The following is a 22,134-nucleotide window of genomic DNA, read 5'->3' as shown; positions in this document are numbered from 1 at the left end:
CCAGTGATCCAGACTCCCTCTGCCCTCCGGACCTGTCTGACCCATCCTGGTGCCCCGCTTCTGGTTGGAGATCTTGTCACATGGATGCCCCGTGTGTCTCTTTGGGATGCGTCTGGTGTCTGAGAATGATTCTCTTTACCTAGAAGATGGTTCTGGCCTCGACTGATGTTGGCAACTGTTTCTCTGGGGACTTGACAGTTTGATAGTTCAGGACTGGAACTTCCTACAAGTCTACCTGAGTCTTCAATAACTACCTGGACTCCATATTAACATCAATTAACATCAGCTATTATAGCTGACCTGCCTGCCACCTAACACACTGTATAAATGCAGATCATTTACAGCTTTCTGTTTTACCCAAATGAGGATGGGTTCCCTGTTGAGTCTGGTTCCTCTCAAGGTTTCTTTCTATTACTATCTCAGGAAGTTTTTCCTTGCCACTGTCGCCCTCGGCTTGCCCACCAGGGACAAACTGACTGTTTAGATTCATACACATTCACATTTCATACAAACTGCAATAATTCTTTTGATTGTGTAAAGCTGCTTTGCGGCAATGACAATTGCTAAAAGCGCTATACAAATAAAATTGAATTGAATTGAATTGATTCAATATGCAATATGCAAATATACTGCTGCTGATATGTAAAGCCTAAAACTCTATGTAGCACTCACAGTGTACTGTGATGTTTAGAGGATCTGATGTCACTATAGGAGGATGTTGCGGTCCTTCTGGTCCCAGGTTCAGTTCTGCCACACATCTGTATTGAACTCCATCATCATCTTTGCTCGGTGAGATCTGAAGTGTCACATTTACATTAACAGGAAATTTGTCTTCACCAGAAACGCTTTCTCTTTCCACAAGATGGTGTCCTTTGTACCAGTTTACAGTGAGGAGATGAACAGGAGCAACATTCTGAACATCACACCGGAGCTCGTATTGTCCACCTTCAATCATTGGCCCTGTGTGATCCACGGTGCTGATAGACACCCGGTCTGGACGCTCTGTAGGGAAGGATTCAAAATTCTTTTTATTGTATATTGCATTCTGAACAGGGCAGAAGTTTGTATATCTCATAGCTAATAGGTAAGATATGACTCACTGTAAACAATAACTGGAAGGTTGTTTGAACACTGCGTTTTCATATTCATGAAGCAATATGGTTTTATGTCGTAGTGTGTGAGATTGTCCACCCTCCAGGTGATGAGCTGAACGTTTTCCACCATGTCCACTGCTCCCTGTGATGCCTCCCATCCCATGCCATGGTGGATGATGCTTGTGGAACAGTTAGCTGAGGCTGAAGCACCAAACTCCCTTACTAATTTAACAGGCAAAATTTTAACAGGACAATCACCTGCAAAAACAAAAAATGGGTTTGGGTGAAATCTAGACCTGGGTTTTGTCCGCAATGTTTGGGTATTTGTTTATTTTTATGCTATAGGGACAACAATCAGCCATAACATTATGGCCACTGACAGGTAACACAAATAAAAATTGATTATATCTTTACAATGGCACCAAGTAGGGAAGATGTTGAGCAATGAGTGTACATTTTGTCCATGAAGTTGATGCGTTAATATCAGAAAACATGCATGTGCAAAGATTTGAGCAACTATGACAGGTGGAAGGTGAACTTGTGAACCCAGCAACAAGGTCATGGGTGGACAGGGCCACAATTGTGTCAGAACGATCAATGAACGCACAATGCATTGCTGTTCATTGCAAATGCATGCATGTTCATAGCCACAGACTGGTTACCTCCTAACTTACAGCATTTAAGGATATGCTACTGACAGCTTGGTGCCAGATACCACAGCACTCCTTCAGTGCTCTAGTGGAGTCCATGCCCTGAGGGGTCAGGGCTGTTTTGGTGGCAAAAGGGTGGACCTATTAAATATTAGATGAGTGGTCATAATGCTACAGCTAATCAGTGTAGTTGTTCAGTTTATTCAGAATGTGTTTCTTCCAGTTTCCTCAGTTTTCTCTCATGTGTCAAAAACACACCAGTAGGTAAACTGTTTAATACAAATGCATCTAGATGTGAATGTGTGATGCTTGATGAGCCTTAATAAATTCCAACCAAGGTAAATTCCTGCCTCAGATATTAAACCATGACAAACATGAAGTGGTTATTGAAGACAAATAAATGAATGAATGAATGAATGAATGAATGTTCAGTTTCACATTCCAACCCTAGTGTTTTACAGCTAATTGAGCATGATGGGGAGAACAATGTCACAAAATGACAGACCATATATATATATATATATATATATATATATATATATTAGTGCTGTCAATCGATTAAAAAAAATAACTAATTAATCGCACAATTTTTTGCAATTAATCGCGATTAATCACAATTAAAAGACTGAAACTTTTTGGATATGTAAATGTAAATAATTAATGTAAACTCAAGACAATGAAACTATTTAAATTCAAATATGATTGTTTATTGGAATTTTTGTTTAACTTGTAACACAGATTTTCTCATGTAAACAACATACCTGCAATAAACCATCAATATCCTCCAAATTAACTGTTGGCTTGAAAGCCATATTTATTACAGAAATAAAAACACAGGTATGTGCCATTTGTGTCATTTGAATTTCAAAACAATCAATGCAATTTACATTGGCGAGGCCCTGTAAAGATTGTTTCGGTGGGGTGTTTTGCTTTTAAGTGATATGTCAAAGACGAATTACTTCTCTGGTATTTAAATTCGGCTTTGCAAAATGTACAGATTACTTTTGTTTTATCCACAGAACCATCCGGCAGAGTTTTATACTGAAACTTTCCGTCTAAAAGTCCTTCCTTGGTCTTATCCATACTTCTTTGCACGTTGAACACACGTCGGCCACAACAGGAAATAAAAAAAACTGCAACCGCGTTAATTGCGTTAATTTTTTTTTATGCGTTAAATATTTCAAATTAATCGCATGCGTTAACGCACTAATTTTGACAACACTAATATATATATATATATATATATATATATATATATATATATATATATATATATATATTACAATAAATACATAAATTTGTTGCCAAAAATTTGGACAGGGGTTCAACTGTTTTCTTTTTTTTTTGGACAGCAGCCCTTGCAAACACAAGTGTTAAGTGTTGTAAATGTGCAGGTGTATCACCTTTCAACTTATTTAATAGTTCTGGTTTCTTTGGAATTATAACGTATTTTTGGCAATGAAACTAAACTTTGTTTTTAAATGCATTTATAAATTGTTATTGTAAAGCTGATACTGTACTAAAATAATTAATTTATAATAATATGGACTGGTCCAAAGACAAGCAGATTAGGCTAATTGGCATTCCCAAATTGCCCACTGTGTGTGAATGAGTGTGTATATATCTGAGTGTATATGTGTGTGTGCCCTGCGATGGATTGGCACCCTGTGCAATGTATACCCTGCCTAGTGCCCTAAGCTCCTGGGATAGACTCCAGGCCCCCACAAACCTAAATACAGGATAAAGCGGTATAGTCAATGAGTTGTGGATAGCTAATGTCTACACAAGCAAATCTTTAAATGGTGATTATTCTGCATGTTCTCTAGTGGAGTTTGGCGTTCCGCAGGGTTCAGTTTTAGGTCCACTGCCTTTTTCCCTTTACATGCTTTCTCTGGGCAACATAATCCGGAAGCATGGTTTTCATTGTTATGCTGACGACACACAGTTATATGTCTCAGCAAAACCTGATGAGAAAAAACAGCTTACTAAAGTTGAGCAATGTGTGCAGGACATAAGAAATTGGATGCTAATTAACTTCCTTCTGCTTAATCCGGATAAGACAGAAGTTCTAGTCATAGGACCGCATACAGCTAGGAGTAAAATTTTAGATCACACCATAACTTTAGATGGCCTTTCTGTTCCATCAAGTGCAACAGTAAAAGACCCTGGGTGTGATCATAGATTCCAGCCTTTCATTTGAAGCTCATGTAGATAATATTACCAGGATAGCATTCTTCACCTCAGAAATATTGCCAAGATAAGAAATATATTGTCGCTAAACGATGCAGAAAAACTAGTTCATGCTTTTATCACCTCTAGGTTGGACTATTGTAACACCTTACTGTCTGGTTGTTCAGCTAGCTGCATAAATAAGCTTCAGCTAGTCCAAAATGCAGCAGCGAGAGTCCTCACTAAAACCAGAAGATATAAGCACATCACCCCTATCTTATCTTCACTGCATTGGCTCCCTGTGAAATTTCGCATTGATTTTAAAATACTACTCTTGACATATAAAGCATTAAATGGTCTCGCACCGCAGTACCTGAGCAAACTGCTAGTGTCTTACGAACCGCCACGCCTACTTCGATTAAAGGATGCAGGCTGCCTGTCAGTATTATGAAAAATACAGCTGGGGGCAGAGCTTTTTCTTATGCTGTCATAGTTAGTCCTGCCGGAGTCTCTGCTTGCACTCTACAGTTAATATACATACACATTATACATTGTGTGACTGTGACCATACCTAACTGCCATCTCTCCTCTTCTTCTTTTTCTCCGCCTCTTTCTCTTTCCTCTCTCCTCCTGTCTCCCCCTTTCACTCTTTCTCTCTCTCTCTGTCGAGCTACACATGTCGTTCCTGAGCTGCCAGTGATCCAGACTCCCTCTGCCCTCCGGACCTGTCTGACCCATCCTGGTGCCCCGCTTCTGGTTGGAGATCTTGTCACATGGATGCCCCGTGTGTCAGCCTTTCGTTCCTCCTGTAGTTTCTCCCCAGGCCTCTAGAGGTCATTCGTGTTCCCCTTATCTTTAGTTCTTCCTTGTGTTTCCTCATTAGTTTTCTAGATCACCTGTGTCTCGTTTTCCCCCTAGTGTATTTAAGCTGCTTATTTTCTCCCCTCTTATTCACTCGGTTTTTGAGTCCCTGCCCTGTGTCTCCTGCTGAACCTTCCGTAACTATTCAGAATTCCCTGCTGTAAGTTTTTGACTGTTTATTCCCTGGCTGTTTTCTCCCCTTGTGGAAGCTTTTGTTTGAGGGTTTGTTTTTGTTTATTTTTATTTATTCCTCTAAGTGAGAAGAACCTTTGTTAATTATTAACTGCCTGTTTATATCTTTTGCCCTTTTTCAAATAAATCTACTCTACCTGAGACTTCTGCTTTGAGTGCTTTCAGTTGGGTCCAAACCTATCACCCTTGTGGCTCAGTGGTAAACTCTTCACCCACCACACCAGAGATCCGGGTTCAAGGCCCGAGCCTGACAGAAAAACCGAGTCAATCATGGACCCAGAAACACTCGGTACCAGAGATCTGATGAGGGTGGTTGCTCAACATGAATCATCCTTCCAGCGCCACGAGGCCATTCTCAGCCGACAGGAGGAGCTGATGGCTAAGCATTCTCAACTCCTGGCAGAGGTGACAAGTTCCATCCACCAGATTGCTGAACGGCTCCCTGGCCCCACCTGCCACTGCACCATCCCAGGGGCCTTCTCCCATTTCAGAGCCTCGCCTACCACCTCCCAAACACTTTACTGGGGATCCTAGTTCCTGTCAGGGCTTCCTCACCCAGTGCTCCCTGACCTTTGAGCTCCAGCCCTCCAGTTTCCCCACTGACCGCTCGAAGATTGCTTACATGATTACCCTTCTCTCAGACAAAGCACTTTCCTGGGCCTTTGCAGTCTGGCAATCCCAGGATGCCTGTTGTGACTTATATGTGACCTTTAAGGAGGAGTTCAAGCGAGTCTTTGATCATCCAGTCAGTGGTCGAGAGTCTTCCAAGCGCCTGCTTACCCTCCAACAGGGCTCCCGCAGTGCAGCAGACTTCGCCATAGAGTTTCAGACCATCGCGGCGACGAGTGGATGAAATGAGGAGGCGCTGATGGTCTGTTTTCAGAGAGGGTTGTCAGAGTCGCTACAAGACGAGTTAGCCCCCCGTGAGCCTACTGTTGATCTCGAGTCCCTCATTACCCTTGCCATCCGTCTGGACAATCGTCTAGGTTGGCTCGTCGTAAGGCACCTCCACCTCATCTACCTATGAGCACATCTGTTTCGCCAGTTGGTGTGCCCCCTAGAGCGCCCCTTGTCCCTGAACAGCATTGTGATTTCCCGGAGAACATGCAGTTGGGTCGCTCCAGGCTCACTCCTAAGGAGAGGGAACGCCGCATGAGGGAGCGGCTTTGTCTTTACTGTGGATCTTCTGGCCACTTTCGCTCCTCTTGCCCTGAGCTTTCGGGAAATGGGGGTCCCCGCCCAGCTGTGGGAGGGCTGTGATGGGGAAAATTAGAGATCCTCCTACTAATGCCGTCCTAGCCATTCCGGCGACTCTGTCCTGGGAGGGTCACCAGCTTCCGGTCCAAGCCATGATCGATTCTGGCGCTGCGGGCAATTTCCTGGACCTGTCAATGGCTAAACAACTCAAGATCCCAACACAACCCCTGTCTCATCCCCAGGCCGTGACAGCATTGGACGGCAGACCGCTGGAACCAGGCAAAGTAACAGAGGCCACTCAGCCCCTGCAACTCACTATTCTTCAACACCAGCAGAAGGAGACCTTCTATCTTATTGACTGTCCTGAGTCCCCTGTCATCCTTGGTTACCCGTGGCTGCACACACACAATCCCCACATCGACTGGGCTGCTAGCACTATTCTTAGCTGGGGCCTCACCTGCCAGGCTACCTGCGTACTTCGGAATCCACCCTCACCTAGTCCAGAGCTTCAGGAGCCTACTGACCTCTCTCGAGTCCCCAGGTGCTATCATGTTCAAGACGGTGTTTAGCAAATCCCGAGCCACTTCCCTACCACCTCACCGCTCCTATGACTGTGCCATTGATCTGCTCCCTGGTTCCTCCCCTCCAAGAGGTCGGATCTTCTCCTTGTCTCCTCCTGAGCGTAAAGCAATGGACATTTACATCAAGGAGTCCTTGGCAGCCGGCATCATCCGTCCCTCTACTTCTCCAGCCGGTGCAGGCTTCTTCTTTGTGGGAAAGAAAGACGGGGGTCTCAGGCCGTGTATTGATTATCGGGCCCTTAACAAGATCACTGTTCGGAATCGATATCCCCTTCCGCTCAGGGCCACGGCTTTTGAGTTACTTCAAGAGGCTTCCGTGTTTACAAAACTAGACCTTCGCAATGCCTACCATCTTGTTCGGATCCGGCAGGGTGACGAATGGAAGACAGCCTTCAACACCCCCACAGGCCACTATGAGTATCTGGTAATGCCCTTTGGACTTACAAATGCCCCTGCTGTATTCCAAGCTCTAATTAATGATGTTCTTCGGGATATGCTAAATCTATTCGTCTTTGTGTATCTGGATGATATTCTCATTTTCTCAAGATCACTAGAGGAGCACAAGCAGCATGTGAGCAGGGTCCTCCAGAGACTTCTCGATAACCATCTTTACGTGAAGCCAGAGAAATGTGAGTTTCATGTCACTCAGGCTCAGTTTCTTGGGTTCATTGTCACTCCTGGCCATGTGGAGATGGACCCTAAGAAGGTCGAGGCTGTCCTGAATTGGCCCATTCCCACTTCAGTCAAGGAGGTCCAACGCTTCATTGGCTTTGCAAACTTTTATAGAAAGTTCATTAGGAATTTCAGCTCTGTGGTGGCTCCCTTGACAGTGCTGACTAAGGAAGGAGGAACCAAGATTTGCTGGGGTCCAGAAGCATCGGGGGCCTTCCAGGATCTCAAACGCCGTTTTACTTCCGCTTCCATCCTTTCTATCCCTGATCCAGAAAAACCTTTTGTGGTGGAAGTAGATGCATCGGAGGTAGGCGTAGGGGCCATCCTGTCACAAAGAGGTGAGGACGGTAACACACAACACCCTCCAGTCTTCGGCCACTGGACTGTCCCCCTTCGAATGTCAGTTTGGGTATGCCCCCCCATTGTTTCCTGAGGAAGAAGCACAGGTGGGCGTTCCATCTGCCCAACGCTTTGTTCAGCGCTGCCGACAAACCTGGAGGAAGGCTAGGCAAATCCTTCTTCGATCCTCCAAAAGATACCAAAGTCAGGCAAACCGCCACCGCCGGTCAGCGCCCAACTTCCGACCTGGTCAAAGAGTCTGGTTATCCACCAAGAACCTGCCCCTCCGGGTTGAATCGAGGAAGTTGTCTCAGAAGTTCATTGGCCCCTTTCGCATTGCCAGGAAAGTTAACCCTGTTTCTTATCGCTTATTTCTTCCTCATTCCCTTAGAATTAACCCAACGTTTCATGTCTCTTTGTTAAAACCTGTTTTGTCTTCTCCCTTTGCCCCCCCACGCAGAACCCCTCCACCTCCCAGAGTCATCGATGGCAGGCCAGCCTACACAGTCCGCCGGATACTGGACTCCCGGAGGATCCGGAACTCACTACAGTATCTGGTGGACTGGGAGGGTTACGGGCCGGAGGAGCGCTCTTGGGTCCCGGCCAAGGACATCCTGGATCCAAGTTTAATCCGGGAGTTCCGCACTCGGCAATTGGGAGGTGCTAAAAGGAACACCAGGAGTCGTTCCTAGAGGAGGGGGTCCTGTCAGCCTTTCGTTCCTCCTGTAGTTTCTCCCCAGGCCTCTAGAGGTCATTCGTGTTCCCCTTATCTTTAGTTCTTCCTTGTGTTTCCTCATTAGTTTTCTAGATCACCTGTGTCTCGTTTTCCCCCCAGTGTATTTAAGCTGTTTATTTTCTCCCCTCTTATTCACTCGGTTTTTGAGTCCCTGCCCTGTGTCTCCTGCTGAAACTTCCGTAACTATTCAGAGTTCCCTGCTGTTAGTTTTTGACTGTTTATTCCCTGGCTGTTTTCTCCCCTTGTGGAAGCTTTTGTTTGAGGGTTTGTTTTTGTTTATTTTTATTTATTCCTCTAAGTGAGAAGAACCTTTGTTAATTATTAACTGCCTGTTTATATCTTTTGCCCTTTTTCAAATAAATCTACTCTACCTGAGACTTCTGCTTTGAGTGCTTCAGTTGGGTCCAAACCTATCACCCTTGTGGCTCAGTGGTAAACTCTTCACCCACCACACCAGAGATCCGGGTTCAAGGCCCAAGCCTGACACCGTGTGTCTCTTTTGGATGTGTCTGAGAATGATTCTCTTTACCTAGAAGATGGTTCTGGCCTCGACTGGTATTGGCAACTGTTTCTCTGCGGACTTGACAGTTTGATAGTTCAGGAGTGGAACTTCCTACAAGTCTACCTGAGTCTTCAATAAATACCTGGACTCAGCTTAACATCAATTAACATCAGCTATTATAGCTGACCTGCCTGCCACCTAACACACTGTATAAATGCAGATCATTTACTGCTTTCTGTTTCACCCAAATGAGGATGGGTTCCCTGTTGAGTCTGGTTCCTCTAAAGGTTTCTTCCTATTACTATCTCAGGAAGTTTTTCCTTGCCACTGTCGCCCTCGGCTTGCCCACCAGGGACAAACTGACTGTTTAGATTCATACACATTCACATTTCATACAAACTGCAATACATCTTTTGATTGTGTAAAGCTGCTTCGCGGCAATGACAATTGCTAAAAGCGCTATACAAATAAAATTGAATTGAATTGAATTGATTCGTCTTGATGCCAGGTGATGTGTGGAGTGGGTTTCCCACAACATTATAAGGATAGGAGCTCAAGCGAATGTTTATTATAGGAGACCAATCTAGACAATTCATTTCAGGTTTTTCTGAAAAAAAGAGAATAAAATACGAAACTTCTGGTTTAGACTAAAATGCAATATGCAAATATACTGCTGCTGATATGTAAAGCCTAAAACTCTATGTAGCACTCACAGTGTACTGTGATGTTTAGAGGATCTGATGTCACTATAGGAGGATGTTGCGGTCCTTCTGGTCCCAGGTTCAGTTCTGCCACACATCTGTATTGAACTCCATCATCATCTTTACTCGGTGAGATCTGAAGTTTCACATTTACATTAACAGGAAATTTGTCTTCACCAGAAACGCTTTCTCTTTCCACAAGATGGTGTCCTTTGTACCAGTTTACAGTGAGGAGACGAACAGGAGCAACATTCTGAACATCACACCGGAGCTCGTATTGTCCACCTTCAATCATTGGCCCTGTGTGATCCACGGTGCTGATAGACACCCGGTCTGGACGCTCTGTAGGGAAGGATTCAAAAATCTTTTTATTGTATATTGCATTCTGAACAGGGCAGAAGTTTTTATATCTCATAGCTAATAGGTAAGATATGACTCACTGTAAACAATAACTGGAAGGTTGTTTGAACACTGCGTTTTCATATTTATGAAGCAATATGGTTTTATGTCGTAGTGCATGAGATTGTCCACCCTCCAGGTGATGAGCTGGACGTTTTCCACCATGTCCACTGCTCCCTGTGATGCCTCCCATCCTATGCCATGGTGGATGATGGTTGTGGAACAGTTAGCTGAGGCTGAAGCACCAAACTCCCTTACTAATTTAACAGGCAAAATTTTAACAGGACAATCACCTGCAAAAACAAAAAATGGGTTTGGGTGAAATCTAGACCTGGGTTTTGTCCGCAATGTTTGGGGATTTTTTTATTTTTATGCTATAGGGACAACAATCAGCCATAACATTATGGCCACTGACAGGTAACACAAATAAAAATTGATTATATCTTTACAATGGCACCAAGTAGGGAAGATGTTGAGCAGTGAGTGTACATTTTGTCCATGAAGTTGATGTGTTAATATCAGAAAACATGCATGTGCAAAGATTTGAGCAACTGTGACAGGTGGAAGGTGAACTTGTGAACCCAGCAACAAGGTCATGGGTGGACAGGGCCACAATTGTGTCAGAACGCACAATGAACGCACAATGCATTGCTGTTCATTGCAAATGCATGCATGTTCATAGCCACAGACTGGTTACTTCTTAACTTACAGCATTTAAGGATATGCTACTGACAGCTTGGTGCCAGATACCACAGCACTCCTTCAGTGCTCTAGTGGAGTCCATGCCCTGAGGGGTCAGGGCTGTTTTGGTGGCAAAAGGGGGGACCTATTAAATATTAGATGAGTGGTCATAATGCTACAGCTGATCAGTGTAGTTGTTCAGTTTATTCAGAATGTGTTTCTTTCAGTTTCCTCATTTTTCTCTCATGTGTCAAAAGCACACCAGTAGGTAAACTGTTTAATACAAATGCATCTAGATGTGAATGGGTGATGTTTGATGAGCCATAATAAATTTTAACCACGGTAAATTCCTGCCTTAGATATTAAACAATGACAAACATGAAGTGGTTATTGAAGACGAATGAATGAATGAATGAATGAATGAATGAATATGTGAATGAATGAATGATCGAATGAATGAATAAATGTTCAGTTTCACATTCCAACCCTAGTGTTTTACAGCTAATTGAGCATGATGGGGAGAACAATGTCACAAAATGACAGACCGAATGTCCATTGCATTAAATATTAAAAATAAATATATATAAATTTGTTGCCAGAAATTTGGACAAGGGTTCAACTGTTTGTTTGTTTTTTTGGACAGCAGCCCTTGCAAACACAAGTGTTAAGTGTTGTAAATGGGCAGGTGTATCACCTTTCAACTTATTTAATAGTTCTGGTTTCTTTGGAATTATAATGTGTGTGTGTGTGTGTGTGTATATATATATGTATATATATATGTGTATATATATGTATGTGTTTATATATATATATATATATATATATATATATATATGTATATGTACATGTATGTGTATGTATGTATATGTGTATATGTATGTATATATATATATGTGTGTGTGTATATATGTGTGTATATATATATATATATATATATATATATATATATATATATATATATGTATATATATATATATATATATATATATTGTGGCGTGGGTAGGGTTTGGACAAGTAACCATCATGCTTTGCGGGAGGGGTTGTTAGGTGTTCACCCTGTCGAGTAAAGGTGTTCGGGTTAGTGGCTTCGGCCAGGGTGTGTGTGTGAGTCAGAAGTGTGTCCTGTTGTTCTGTGTTTAGTGACTGTTTGACTGTGTGGTTTATGCTGTTTTGTGCTGAGATGAATAAAGTACTCCCAGCCATTTGCATTGGGCAGCAAGGAAGTTCACTTGTCTCTCCAAGTCCCTTTGTAGCAGTGAAAAACGCTACAATTGGTGTCAGAAGTGGGATGGAGAGTAACGGGTTAGAGCACACCACGGAGCAAGCTACAGCTCCGTGCGCCGTCAGCCGGCGAGGCGACCTGCAGCTACACCTGCCGTCCTACAATGGCGCTGTCGAGCCCCACGCGTTCATCGCCCAGGTGGAGCTAGCCGCCGACTTTGCGGGCTGGTCCCCGGCGGAAACAGCCGTCCGGGTGGACCTCTCGCTAAAGGGCGAGGCGCTCCGGTCGTTGGAAGACCTCCGGGCGGATGAGAGGAAAGACTGGGCGAAGCTGCGGGAGTCGCTCCACTTCCGGTTCGGCGCGGGTGACCGTCAGGAGGCCGCGTGCGAAGAGCTAGCGACCCGCGAGCGGAGCGCCTCCAAGCCACTGGGGGCGTTCGCCATGGACTTGAGATCTCTCGCACGCCGGGGCGACCCGGAATTCGGGCCCGTCCTGCAGGAAGAGCTAGCTCGCCGTGCAGGGAATTCGGCTGTTGCGGCTTCGCGAGCACATCCGGTTAGCGGCACCGGCTTCCCTGTCTGAGGCGCTACGCGAAGCCGAGCGTGCCGAGGCCATCATGGCAGAACACCGCGGGGAAAGAGCAGAGCGTTTTCCCGTGGCCGGGGACCGCTCGGTAGGTGAACCTAGCCGGGAACAGGGCTACCCGTCGCGGCTGGGCCTCGACTCAGCATCCGAAATTCCGGGACGACGCTGAGGCCAAGGACCGCCGGACTACCTCCGCAACGTTCTCTGAGGACAGCGTACCCCAGGCCTGAGGACAGCGTACCCCAGCACCCGTTACAACTACTGTAGCTGCGGGGAAGCCGCCTGCCACAGCAGTCTCTGTTTCCCCAACTGCCGGGCCCAACTTCCGGTCAGGACGCGTAGGAAAAGGCGCGGGCGTCTACGTGAACTGTGGCCTGGACAACGTTTCGCTACAGGCGCTCGTGGACACCGGCTCTACAGTTTCGCTGCTGCGCTAGGGAGTATTAGAACTGTGCGAATACAAGTAGGTGCAATCAGTCTTTCTCATCCATTCTTTGTGGCAGACATTGAGGATGATTGTATCTTGGGGTTGGACATTTTGGAAAGGTGGGGTGCGGTACTGAATCTCGCTGACGGAACGTTACGTGGTAACTTTGGGTTAGCCAGGTTGCTAGTTCCCAAAGCGCAGCCGGACGTGTTAGTAGCGCGCACCAGGCGGGGCGGAATTTCCGGTGGACGCGCCATGTAAACATCCGGTAGCAGACCGAGCAAGAATAATGGTCGAGCTTATGCAGCGTAGCAGCATGGGGCTAAGTCAGACACAGGGCGACACAGTGAAGTCCCTTTTACACGAGTTCGCGGACATTTTCGCGGTAGATGAGAGTGAGTGCACACATACCAATCTAGTGCAGCACACGATTGATACGGGTAACGCAGCTCCTGTTCGATTACATCCGAGACGCCTTCCCTTAGCTAAACGAGCTATCGCGAGCAGAAGCTGCGTGAAATGGCCGACTCGGGCGTCATAGAGCCAGCGTCCGGACCGTGGTCTTCACCGGTTGTGTTGGTGCGTAAAAAGGACGAATCGTGGCGGTTTTGTGTCGATTACCGGCGGTTGAACGAGGTAACGCGCAAAGATTCTTATCCGTTGCCGCGAATAGATGATGCGCTGGAACACGTTGCGGGCTCGGCGTGGTTTAGCTCGTTAGATCTGCGTAGCGGGTACTGGCAAGTAGAGCTCGCCCCGGAGGCGCGACCTAAAACCGCGTTCTCGATTGGGCAAGGGCTATGGCAATTCCGGCGCATGCCGTTCGGCCTATGTAACGCTCCAGCTACGTTCGAACGGTTGATGGAGAAAGTGTTGGCCGACATTCCTCGCAATCGTTGTGTCGTCTACCTGGACGATTTACTGGTGCACGGCAGGGAGTTTGAGGTCGCGCTAGCTAACCTACGGGAGGTATTTTTGGCTATCCGGCGGGCGAATTTGCGGCTCAACCCGAAAAAGTGCCAGCTGTTGCGGCAAAAGACCGTGTTTCTGGGACACGTGATTAGCGCTCAAGACATTGCCACCGATCCAGCCAAAATTGCTGCGGTACAGAATTGGCCTGAACCGTTAAACGTGTCGCAGCTACGCACCTTCCTCGGGTTAGCCTCGTACTATCGTCAGTTCGTGAAGGATTTTGCCACGATCGCTAGTCCGCTGCACGGGCTCATGAAAAAGAATCAGCCGTTTCGATGGGACAGGGTGCACGCGCGCGCTTTCACTCGGTTACGGGAAGCTCTGGTCACGTCACCCGTTCTCGGATATCCTGACACGTCTCGTATGTTTATCCTCGACACGGACGCAAGCGATGTAGAGCTAGGGGCTGTCCTGTCTCAGGTTTTCAAGGGTAAAGAGCGTGCTATCGCCTACTTCAGCGTTGTCTGGACCGGAGAAAAATGTGCCGCAGATGGACTGTGATCAGCTCATTGCCGAGCAGGAAAAGGATCCGGCGCTGCAGCGGGTACTAGGTTGGGTTAACGCGGGCCAGAGACCGGATTATCCCGCGGTTGCTCACCTGGGACAAGAGGAAAAAGCCCTCGACTCGCAGCTTACTCTACCGCCACTGGGAACGGCCGTGCGGCGCTGGCGAATCTTTTCAGCTGCTGGTGCCGCGGACTCTGCGGGCACGTGTGTTAGGAATGGTTCATGGGCACGCGGGCGCGGGACACTTTGGAGTCACTAAAACTCTGCGGCGGTTGCGCGCTCGTTTCTACTGGCCGGGCTGCCACACGGATAGTGAACTCTTTGTTCACAGATGCGACGTCTGCACGGCAAAGAAGGGCCCTACCCAGCGCTCGCGAGCACCCCTGCAAGACTTTCGGGTGGGGGCACCTATGGAGCGTATGGGCGTGGACATTCTCGGGCCGTTTCCCATTTCCGATCGCGGGAACCGGTATGTGCTAGTGGCCATGGACTACTTCACCAAGTGGCCGGAGGCGTTTGCTTTGCCTGACCAGAGCGCTGCCACCACCGCCCGAGTGCTGGTGGATGAGGTGTTCAGCCGATTTGGCGCCCCGGAGCAGTTACACAGCGATCAGGGGCGTAACTTCGAGGCGGAGGTGTTTGCGGCGGTGTGTGAGCGCCTCGGGGTGAAAAAGACCCGCACCACGCCCCTTCATCCACAAAGTGACGGCCTCGTGGAGCGGTTCAATCGGACGCTCACCACCCAACTCGCCGTGCTGACCAGCGACCGGCAGAAGGATTGGGACGAACATTTGCCTCTCGTGCTGTGGGCATATCGCACAGCAGTGCAGGAGTCTTCTCAGCTGACGCCAGCTGCGGTAATGTTCGGGCGCGAGTTGCGCACGCCTGTGGACCTTGTGTTCGGCCCCCCTCCACAAGTGGATTTACCCATGAAGCCGGGGTTGGATTATTTTTGTTCGTTAAAATACAAACTGTTCCGTGTCCATGAGTTGGCGCGTAGACACTTGGCGGACGCCGGTGTTAAACAGCACCGCGTCTATGACACTCACAGCCGAGGGCGAGACTTTGCTACTGGGGAGCAGGTTTGCGTGTATTCTCCTGGAAGGAAAAGGGGGCTCTCGCCTAAGCTCATGTCTCACTGGGTGGGCCCCTGTATGGTAATCGCCCAGCTCTCTGAGGTAGTCTACCGGGTGAGGTTGACGCCTCAGGGAGAGGGTAGCGGCCCTCCTTCCCCCGCAAAAAGTTCACAACGCCAGTGCCGACCACCGTCACACTTCCAGGACTGAGTTCGCCATCGTGACCGGGGACGGTCACAGCTCGGGTGGGGGCAGTGTGGCGTGGGTGGGGTTTGGACTAGTAACCATCATGCTTTGCGGGAGGGGTTGTTAGGTGTTCACCCTGTCGAGGAAAGGTGTTCGGGTTAGTGGCTTCGGCCAGGGTGTGTGTGTGAGTCAGAAGTGTGTCCTGTTGTTCTGTGTTTATTGACTGTTTGACTGTGTGGTTTATGCTGTTTTGTGCCGAGATGAATAAAGTACTCCCAGCCATTTGCATTGGGCAGCAAGGAAGTTCACTCGTCTCTCCAGGTCCCTTTGTAGCAGTGAAAAACGCTACAATATATATATAATTTTTTATTTATTTAATTTTTTCTTATTTACTGTTTTTGCTTTCATTTTCTTTTATCGTAATTCCGTTTATATTTCTTAAAATGTTTTATTTTTATGAGTTCCCCTACTTCCCCCAAAAGGCTTAGCCTTTGCCAGGCCATGGTTGTAAATAAAACCTGTTCTTAATCTGTCTTGCCTGGTTAAATAAAGGTAAAAATAATAATAATAATAATAATAATAATAATAACAATAATAATAATCTACTGTATTTTGGGCAATGAAACTAAACTTTGTTTTTAAATGCATTTATAATCTGTTATTTTAAAGCTGATACTGTACTAAAATAATTAATTCATAATAATATGGACTGGTCCAAAGACAAGCAGATTAGGCTTACTGGCATTCCCAAATTGCCCACTGTGTGTGAATGAGTGTGTGAGTGAGTCTATATGTGTGTGTGCCCTGTGATGGATTGGCACCCTGTGCAATGTATACCCCGCCTCGTGCCCTAAGCCTCCTGGGATAGGCTCCAGGCCCCCACAAACCTAAATACAGGATGAAGCGGTATAGACAATGAGTTGTGGATAGCTGACTAAATTCAAATTTAAATTCAAATTCAAATTTTATTTGTCACGTACACAGTCATACACAGTACGATATGCAGTGAAATGCTTTTTCGACTACCATTGACCTTTAAATAAAAGCTTAAACATAAGAAATAAATACGAATAAAGGTAATACGGTAGAAAATAAAGTTAACTGGTAAAATATACTGTACAAGTAAAAATAAAGATATATTGCAGTAAGAGAAATATTGCAGAAAAATTTAATTAACTAGTAAAATATAGTTATTATATATATATATAAAATACATTAGACTAGCATATATATATATAATATATATAAGACTAGTTATTATTGTTTTAAGATGATGTGTATATATAATGTGTATTTTGGAATTAACTTAAAATCCAACTAGCCAGTAACTAAATACAGTTTCTGTCACAGTAGACACTTGATAAACTTACTGAAGAGGACATCAATCTCACAACATAGTAACTAAGTATCTATTATACGTCGGTGTCTATTACTTGTTTGTATTCTCTTTGATCTGTTTTATGACTTCATTTACACCAGTCTTATTGGTCTTACCTTCTACATGCACTGTGACTGTCCTTCTGTCATTCCCAAGGTCATTCATAGCAGTGCATGTATATACACCATCATCAGCAAATGTGGCTTCAGAAATTGTCAGTGTGGTTTGCCGCCTCCCAGTGGCTTTAGTTTGACTCTGAAAGCTCCATGTCACTTCAGGTTCTGGATTTCCCCCTGCAGTGCAGCTCAGAGACACAGCTTCACCTTTCTGCATCACATGTGATAAATAGTCTGGCTCAATCTCTGGGCCGTCTGTGGAAAATGTTTACACAAGCAAATCTTTAATATATTGCTGTGTATGTATTGTAGCTGTAGGATAGATCTTTTTTTATTATAAAATGGCAGTGGTATAAGGAGAATAAGGCACATGTTTTTTAATATATAAAATAATTTTACATTTTAAACCAGTGAATCTTAAATTCAACAGCACTGTGGTATAAATAAAAGAAACCTACACAGAACATTAACAGCATTTGAAATAAATCACATAATATAGTAAGTCACATAATAGAAACCTGTTATTTGCAGCTTGATGTATTATCAGAGAAGTAATCAATTAATCAACGAAAAATAACTTACACAGAACATTAACAGTCAGACTGTGCTTTTCAACTCCATGCTTGTTCACAGCCGTAATCACATAGGTGCCGCTGTCTTCCCTTGTGAGATTATAAAGAGGGTTCACCGTTTTTCCATCTTTTTCCCAGCTGATGTTTGCTACAGGAGAAGCCATAACTAAACATTTATCTAAGAAGGAGTCATGCTCTTGCTCCTCATAGATAGCAGGACACCTAAATGTAGGAGCATCTAAAATAAATGGAGACAGTCATCAGTATCAAAATATGTAAATCTGTAAATTATAAAACAATTGATGACACCTATATAGTCTTTACAGCTTTTCCACTCACACTCCACCGTGATCTTTATGACACAGGATGCTCTTCCCATGTTGTTGTTCGCAAGTAATTCATACGTGCCCGAGTCATTCCCGCTGAGAATTATATCAGAGCTGACCGGTGATTTGTCTCGATGCCAGTTGATGTGTGGAGTTGGGTTTCCCGTAACATTATAAGGAAAAGAGCTCAATGGGGTGTGTATCATAGGGGACCAATCTGAACAAGGTTTAATTACAGGTTTGTCTGAAAAATAGGCATAAAGCAATGTAAGATGCCATCTTTTGTGATACATATGTAATGTCTAAAGCATCTTTAAAGCACTCACAGTGAACTGCAACTTTAAGAAGATTTGATTTGATCGTAGGAGAAGGCTGAGGTCCTGCTGGTCCCAGTTTCAGCTTTGCCTCACACCAGTACTGAGCTTCACCTTCATCTCTGCCAGCAGTGATCTTATGTGAAACCGTCCGATTACTAGGAGTTTTGGTGGGCAATTCTGCAAATCCTCTATTTTTTAATAACTCTTCCCCTTTGTACCAGAAAGCAGCGAGGACGTTCACAGGAGCAAAATTATAAACCTTACACTGGAGCTCATACTTTTTGCCTTCAATCATCGGTCCTACATGATTCACGATGCTGAAAGACACCTCGTCTGGAAGCTCTGAAAAGAGACATTATTTATCTGACTTCAACATATTTCTTATAGTATTTGAGTTATTATTTATTTGAGATTGTGGTCCACATGTTAGCTATCACAAAGATCAGTAAATCAGCTTACTGTACACGGTGAGGGGGAGAGTCCTCCTGCATTGTACACCATTCAGGATCATGTAGCACACTGGCACTATTTCCCAGTCAGTCAGATTGTCTGTTTTCCAGATAACAGTCTGATTATCAAGCAATGAAACACTTCCCAGTGAAACATCCCAGCCCAGGTCAGTGTATTCAGACAGGGAACGGCAGCTCACTGAGACAGGATCTCCATATCGCACCACCAGCTCAGGAGGGTCCAGGACAAGGTCAGGGCATTGGCTGGATTGTGCTATTGTTAGGAATCATGCAAACACATGTGTATGTTTAGCTGAGGTTTATGCTTATCAAAATAGTATATAAAGATCATTATTCCAATGCTCAGTTGTATGTGCTTTGCTGTAAATATATCATATCTCAGTTTAATTATAAACAGTTAGAATTTACCAGTTGTTGAATGTAACAAATCATGAGGAGCGTTCAAGTCAAACCAGTACTTGTGATAAAAATTTCTGGTGAATGAAAGCCTAAAACCTGTTAACATAACTGTGTTCTCTTATTCAGTACCTGAGGTCACTAATGCTCTTGTAGCTACATAAAAAATCCCTACTGCCCAGAATTGTAGTGAAGCTTATTTGAAAAATACTTTTGTTCTTATTATTCTACCTGAAAACAATACAATGCAGTATTTTCCCTTAGCAAGAATTGGTTTAGTTAAACCAGAACTAATTATGCTCACAATCCTAGGATTAGTAAAACCTAGTTAAACCTTGGATTGCAGGCGTAATTCATTCCGAGTGCTTGCATATCAAAGTACTCATATATCAAAGTATTTCCCCATGAGAAATAATGTCAACTCAGATGATTCATACCACAACCTGTTTTACAATAAGTTTAAGAACAAAAAGGGCAAAACAACAGTAGAAGACAGTTTGTAGTGAAAGAAGATAATACAATTTGACAGTAGTTGATAGTGATCTTCACTGCCATCACATTCATTAACACAACATTTACCTTTTTTCTAAAATGTGTGTTTGCAAAAGATTATGGCATAAACAATGCAAATAAACACAGTCTTTGTGTATGACACACAAGTCCATTTAACTGTGATGATTATATGTGTTGGATGTCCTTCCATGACATGTCATTTTTGATCATGCTGATTTAGAGGTGATTGCCTTAAAGGCATGTAGCTACTAAAACTTATAGACCCCACCAGACATTTAAACAGACAAACCCTGAATTAATAGTAAATTTGAAGGGTGAACATGCAATGACTTAATGCCCTGAAACCTTGAGACAACTGAGAATGAAATCGCGTTCTAAACTTTGGTAGGATTTAATACTGTCAGGATAGCATTGTAACTGTGAATAAGAGGGAAATTTCTAAGTAAAAAATTTACAAAATGAAATTCTCAAAGTATCATAATCTTTACAGATTTTCCACTTACACTCTACTGTGATACTTATGACACAGGATGCATTTCCTATCAGATTGCTTGCAAAGAAAGTATATCGGCCCGAGTAATTTTTGCTTAGAATCACATCAGAGCTGATCAGTAATTCGTCTCGATGCCAGGTGATGTGTGGAGTTGGGTTTCCCACAACATTATAAGGATAGGAGCTCAAGGGAGTGTTTATTATAGGAGACCAATCTAGACAATCCATTTCAGGTTTGTCTGAAAAAAAAGAGAATAAAATGGGAAACTTCTGGTTTAGACTAAAATGCAATATGCAAATATACTGCTGCTGATATGTAAAGCCTATTTTATTCTATGCAGCACTCACAGTGTACTGTGATGTTTAGAGGATCTGATGTCACTATAGGAGGATGTTGCGGTCCTTCTGGTCCCAGGTTCAGTTCTGCCACACATCTGTACTGAACTCCATCATCATCTTTACTCGGTGAGATCTGAAGTTTCACATTTACATTAACAGGAAATTTGTCTTCACCAGAAAGGCTTTCTCTTTCCACAAGATGGTGTCCTTTGTACCAGTTTACAGTGAGGAGACGAACAGGAGCAACATTCTGAACATCACACCGGACCTCGTATTGTCCACCTTCAATCATTGGCCCTGTGTGATCCACGGTGCTGATAGACACCCGGTCTGGACGCTCTGTAGGGAAGGATTCAAAATTCTTTTTATTGTATATGGCATTCTGAACAAGGCAGAAGTTTTTATATCTCATAGCTAATAGGTAAGATATGACTCACTGTAAACAATAACTGGAAGGTTGTTTGAACACTGCGTTTTCATATTCATGAAGCAATATGGTTTTATGTCGTAGTGCGTGAGATTGTCCACCCTCCAGGTGATGAGCTGAACGTTTTCCACCATGTCCACTGCTCCCTGTGATGCCTCCCATCCCATGCCATGGTGGATGATGGTTGTGGAACAGTTAGCTGAGGCTGAAGCACCAAACTCCCTTACTAATTTAACAGGCCAAATTTTAACAGGACAATCACCTGCAAAAACAAAAAATGGGTTTGGGTGAAATCTAGACCTGGGTTTTGTCCGCAATGTTTGGGGATTTGTTCATTTTTATGCTATAGGGACAACAATCAGCCATAACATTATGGCCACTGACAGGTAACACAAATAAAAATTGATTATATCTTTACAATGGCACCAAGTAGGAGAGATGTTGAGCAGTGAGTGTACATTTTGTCCATGAAGTTGATGCGTTAATATCAGAAAACATGCATGTGCAAAGATTTGAGCAACTGTGACAGGTGGAAGGTGAACTTGTGAACCCAGCAACAAGGTCATGGGTGGACAGGGCCACAATTGTGTCAGAGCGCACAATGAACGCACAATGCATTGCTGTTCATTGCAAATGCATGCATGTTCATAGCCACAGACTGGTTACCTCTTAACTTACAGCATTTAAGGATCTGCTACTGACAGCTTGGTGCCAGATACCACAGCACTCCTTCAGTGCTCTAGTGGAGTCCATGCCCTGAGGGGTCAGGGCTGTTTTGGTGGCAAAAGGGAGGACCTATTAAATATTAGATGAGTGGTCATAATGCTACAGCTGATCAGTGTAGTTGTTCAGTTTATTCAGAATGTGTTTCTTCCAGTTTCCTCAGTTTTCTCTCATGTGTCAAAAGCACACCAGTAGGTAAACTGTTTAATACAAATGCATTTAGATGTGAATGGGTGATGCTTGATGAGCCATAATAAATTCCAAACAAGGTAAATTCCTGCCTCAGATATTAAACCATGACAAACATGAAGTGGTT

The 22,134-nt window shown here is 44.4% G+C and overlaps 2 protein-coding genes across 2 annotated transcripts; both read right to left on the bottom strand.

Annotated features, from left to right (window-relative positions):
* Positions 1-649: 649 nt before the first annotated feature.
* On the bottom strand, positions 650-18,047 carry LOC128518680 (hemicentin-1-like). The gene is made up of 6 exons (XM_053491926.1): positions 17,826-18,047; positions 17,244-17,498; positions 10,135-10,386; positions 9,707-10,036; positions 1,101-1,352; positions 650-1,002 (listed from the first exon to the last, which is right to left on the bottom strand). Exons 1-6 carry the CDS (start codon positions 17,977-17,979, stop codon positions 650-652), a joined length of 1,596 nt encoding a protein of 531 aa, XP_053347901.1. The 5' UTR covers positions 17,980-18,047.
* Positions 18,048-18,081: 34 nt separating this feature from the next.
* On the bottom strand, positions 18,082-21,848 carry LOC128518679 (uncharacterized). The gene is made up of 8 exons (XM_053491924.1): positions 21,815-21,848; positions 21,106-21,357; positions 20,678-21,007; positions 20,341-20,568; positions 18,918-19,181; positions 18,468-18,800; positions 18,261-18,385; positions 18,082-18,096 (listed from the first exon to the last, which is right to left on the bottom strand). Exons 1-8 carry the CDS (start codon positions 21,846-21,848, stop codon positions 18,082-18,084), a joined length of 1,581 nt encoding a protein of 526 aa, XP_053347899.1.
* Positions 21,849-22,134: the final 286 nt, after the last annotated feature.

This window comes from Clarias gariepinus, chromosome 3 (genome assembly GCF_024256425.1).
Source record: "Clarias gariepinus isolate MV-2021 ecotype Netherlands chromosome 3, CGAR_prim_01v2, whole genome shotgun sequence".
NCBI lineage: Eukaryota > Metazoa > Chordata > Actinopteri > Siluriformes > Clariidae > Clarias > Clarias gariepinus.
The sequence above is the reverse complement of the archived record's forward strand: the minus strand, read 5'-3'. Positions and strand labels throughout refer to the sequence as shown.